Raw genomic sequence first — 3,427 nt, 5'->3', positions numbered from 1 at the left:
TTTTATTATTTTCTACAAGTTCGGCCATGCCTTTTCTACAAGTTTGGCCATGCCTCGGGATGAACTAGCGGGATTCCGCAGCGAAGCGACGGAATCCAGCTAGTTATTTTCATAGATTTAGTAAATAAAAAGGGTAATACAATCGTAAGTTGGTAGTACTTAGTACCTACATGAACCTACCTACTTGGTACTGCATGTAGGAATATTTGAAGTTTCCATTTTAACAAACTTACACGTAGTCTGATGTCGCGTTAATGTCTTTTTCAATTTGAACAAAGCTCCACAAGAAACACACAAAAAAGGACGTACATTGCTATGAACAACCATATGTCTTTTCAACACAAAAGGATTTGTAAAATCTTTACCGCAAAGATCACACATATAATGTTTTAATTCCCCAGTATGTATCTTCATATGCTTTTTCATGTGATGAGGATGTTTGTAGGTGTTTTCACAATAGAGACATTTATGTCGCACGGTTGAATGCGTGTTCTTATGGTATTTTAGATTTGTCCACTGATTGAATGATGCACCGCATTCTTCACACATATATTTCCTCTCTCCAGTATGAATACGAATGTGCACGTCCAGGTTAAGCTTTGTGAAAAACTTCTGACCACAATAAGAACACTCGTGAATGCGGACATGTTTATGTGCTTGTTTGTAATGACGAGATAGATTTCTACTGTATGGAAATTCCATTTGACACACAGAACACACATGAGGTTTTTCGTTCACGTGAATGTGCATATGGTCTCGGATGGAGTCGAAAGACTTCAAGAGAGTACTACAATGGCTACACTCATATTTAACATTTCCATCAACAACTCGGCGACAAGTTTCTTTGAAAACGGAGAGAATCGGAAATTTGTGATGATCAGACATGTGACGTAACAAGACGGATGTATACTTTGTGGCAGGCATTTCACAGCACAAGTTACATTGGAGTGGGATATTCTTGTGGTCATTAAACACATGAAGCCACAGTGAACGACAGTCTTTGAACTTCCTATCAATACCAATACAAGAGTAACACTCGTGAAGATGGGTATTGCAATCCAAAGACACTTTAGCAGTCGTTGGGTTTATGTTGCGATGTTGAGGACAAAATCTAGAGAGAACACATGATTTATTACAAAGCTGACACTTGTGAGTGACATCCGACATGTTCATGACAAGATTGTTACTGGGATCCAATTCAAACAGATCATGACTTAGACGCATATGTCTCTGCAACGCCTGTACCGTACTGTATAATCTATCGCAACATAGTTTACAAGTAAACCAAGTCGCTTTACTACGTATATATTTCTCAGAATGTAAAAGTTTCAAGTGAACTCCAAGCGTGAATTTCTCACAAAACCATTCCTCACAAAAATCACAAATAAATCCCAGCTGGGGTTTATTTCTATTGTGAAAGAGAAAATGAACACAACAGAGAGGACATTTTTTCTGATCAACTGTATGCATTTCCACATTATTGATTTCAGCATGAGTGACAATGTGTGAGCGGAGACCCGATTGTGAGGAGAAGATTGCCTCACATGTACAACATGGCCACACCTCAACACACCTGCAACACCATACCACAATATTAAACATTACTCACATCATTACAGAAAAAAGTATTCAACTTTTTTCATAAAATAATTAATTAATAAATGAATTATCATGTGGGAAGGTAAGTACCAGGGTAAAAAAACCTGTATTAGGATAGGCACAAGAAAGCTAGACAGATATTGTACGAGTATTTAATATGAAAAAGTTCATAGTGTTAATGTTAACCATTATTAGAAACTTTGCAAATTCTTTCATGTCGGACAAGATGTTTCTTCCACTTGTAAGAAGATCCACATAATGTACATACAAAAGGTCGATCTGTACTGTGAACAGCAGCATGGTTTCGTACGTCCTGGAAAAATTTATTACAAATTTTACACAAAGATTTCCATTTGTTCACATGAACCTGATCTATATGACGTCGAAGATGGTTACGATGTTGATAAGTTCTCCCACAGTATTCACATTCAAACTTGGTATCCGAGTGAGTAGTTTTATGAGCAAGAAGACTGCTATTGTGCAAAAACCAGGCTCCGCATACTTCGCACACGAATTTCCTATCTTTAGTATGAATATTAAGATGACAATGTAAACTACCAAATGTTTTGACGATTTTTGGACAATAGGGACACCTGAATACTGTTTTTCCTCGCACTAAAACCTTGCACTTGGTTTTAAACTCCTTCCAGAATTTTTTTTCTACATCCTTGGGGGAATTTGATTCCAAAACAATGGATTTTTTATGAACTTGTGACATATGACGAATTATAACAGTGCTTTTGTTTTTAATAGCTGATCGATCAGGAGGACAAAGATTACACCTGACAAACGTATTACTATGTTCTGAAAACACATGATCCCATAATGATTGACAATCAATATGTTTACTATCACACTCATTACAAGTATGACATTGCACGTGTTGATCACATTCATTTGATATTGATGAACTTTTCTCTTTAGGAGGACGATGTAACGAACAAGTTGCTGCAAGATAACATCGCTGGCTACAAATTGAACACGAATACATGACATCCTGTAATGATTTCACAGCAAAATGTTCAGGCTCAATATTGTATTTGTCATGCCACATGCGCATGTGTCGTATAATGCCTTGAGTTTTCCTGTATAGTTTGTTAGGACAATCACGACAAGTATACCACCGCAAAACTGGATTAATATATGAATTATTTTGATTAGGGTGTGTTATTTTCATATGCAATTGTAGTGTGCTTATCTCTGCGAATAGTTCATCACAGTAGTAACAAGTGAAGCCTGGGTTTGTTCTTTCTTCAGAATGAGAATTCAAGTGAGTACAGCAAGAGGAACACAAGTCTTCTGACAATTCTTTGTTAGATTCTGCATGAGTAACAATGTGTGAGCGGAGACCCGATTGTGAGGAGAAGATTGCCTCACATGTACAACATGGCCACACCTCAACACACCTGCAACACCATACCACAATATTAATGTTTAGTTTTCATTTTTCATAGTTGTTGATTCAGTTTGACCTTATCTTTTGACATTTTTTTCATTATATGTAACTGGCTCAAACTTTGATCAAAGATAAGTACAATGAAGGTCGACAAAAAAAAAATAAATAAATAAAGGGGATAAATAAGATAAAATGTATTTTGTTCAAGACTCGTTCAAGAAGAAGCAACGCAGAAGTCTTTTTTAACATCAGTAATTATAGATCGTGCGCCGCTGTTCACTTTTGAAATACAGAGGCAATTGTACAGTGTTATCGTGAATAGTAAAATGTGGATTTCTATGGGGCGATATGGATCCTTTTAGTTAGAAGTACGTATGTAGTAAAAAGATAAATGTAATTTAAAAGAAAAGAACAGAGTTTGAGATGAAGAAG

The 3,427-nt window shown here is 36.3% G+C and overlaps 2 protein-coding genes across 2 annotated transcripts in view; both read right to left on the bottom strand.

Annotated features, from left to right (window-relative positions):
* Window positions 1–116: 116 nt before the first annotated feature.
* LOC103523568 (zinc finger protein 879) lies at window positions 117–1,573 on the bottom strand (the record flags this gene model as incomplete). Its single annotated transcript, XM_008488603.3, is given in 1 exon segment — window positions 117–1,573. A coding segment is annotated over 1 exon segment (1,393 nt), but the record flags the coding sequence as incomplete, so codon positions are not given.
* Window positions 1,574–1,780: 207 nt separating this feature from the next.
* LOC103523566 (zinc finger protein 888-like) overlaps window positions 1,781–3,427 on the bottom strand; it is a 7,519-nt gene continuing 5,872 nt past the window's right edge. The window contains exon 2 of the mRNA XM_026833033.1: window positions 1,781–3,005. Within this exon, the coding sequence (XP_026688834.1) occupies window positions 1,781–3,005 (1,225 nt within the window). The remainder of the gene's footprint in view (window positions 3,006–3,427) is intronic.

The sequence above is a fragment of the Diaphorina citri genome, unplaced genomic scaffold (genome assembly GCF_000475195.1).
Source record: "Diaphorina citri unplaced genomic scaffold, Diaci psyllid genome assembly version 1.1 scaffold26906, whole genome shotgun sequence".
In the NCBI taxonomy this organism is placed as follows: domain Eukaryota; kingdom Metazoa; phylum Arthropoda; class Insecta; order Hemiptera; family Psyllidae; genus Diaphorina; species Diaphorina citri.
The sequence above is the reverse complement of the archived record's forward strand: the minus strand, read 5'-3'. Positions and strand labels throughout refer to the sequence as shown.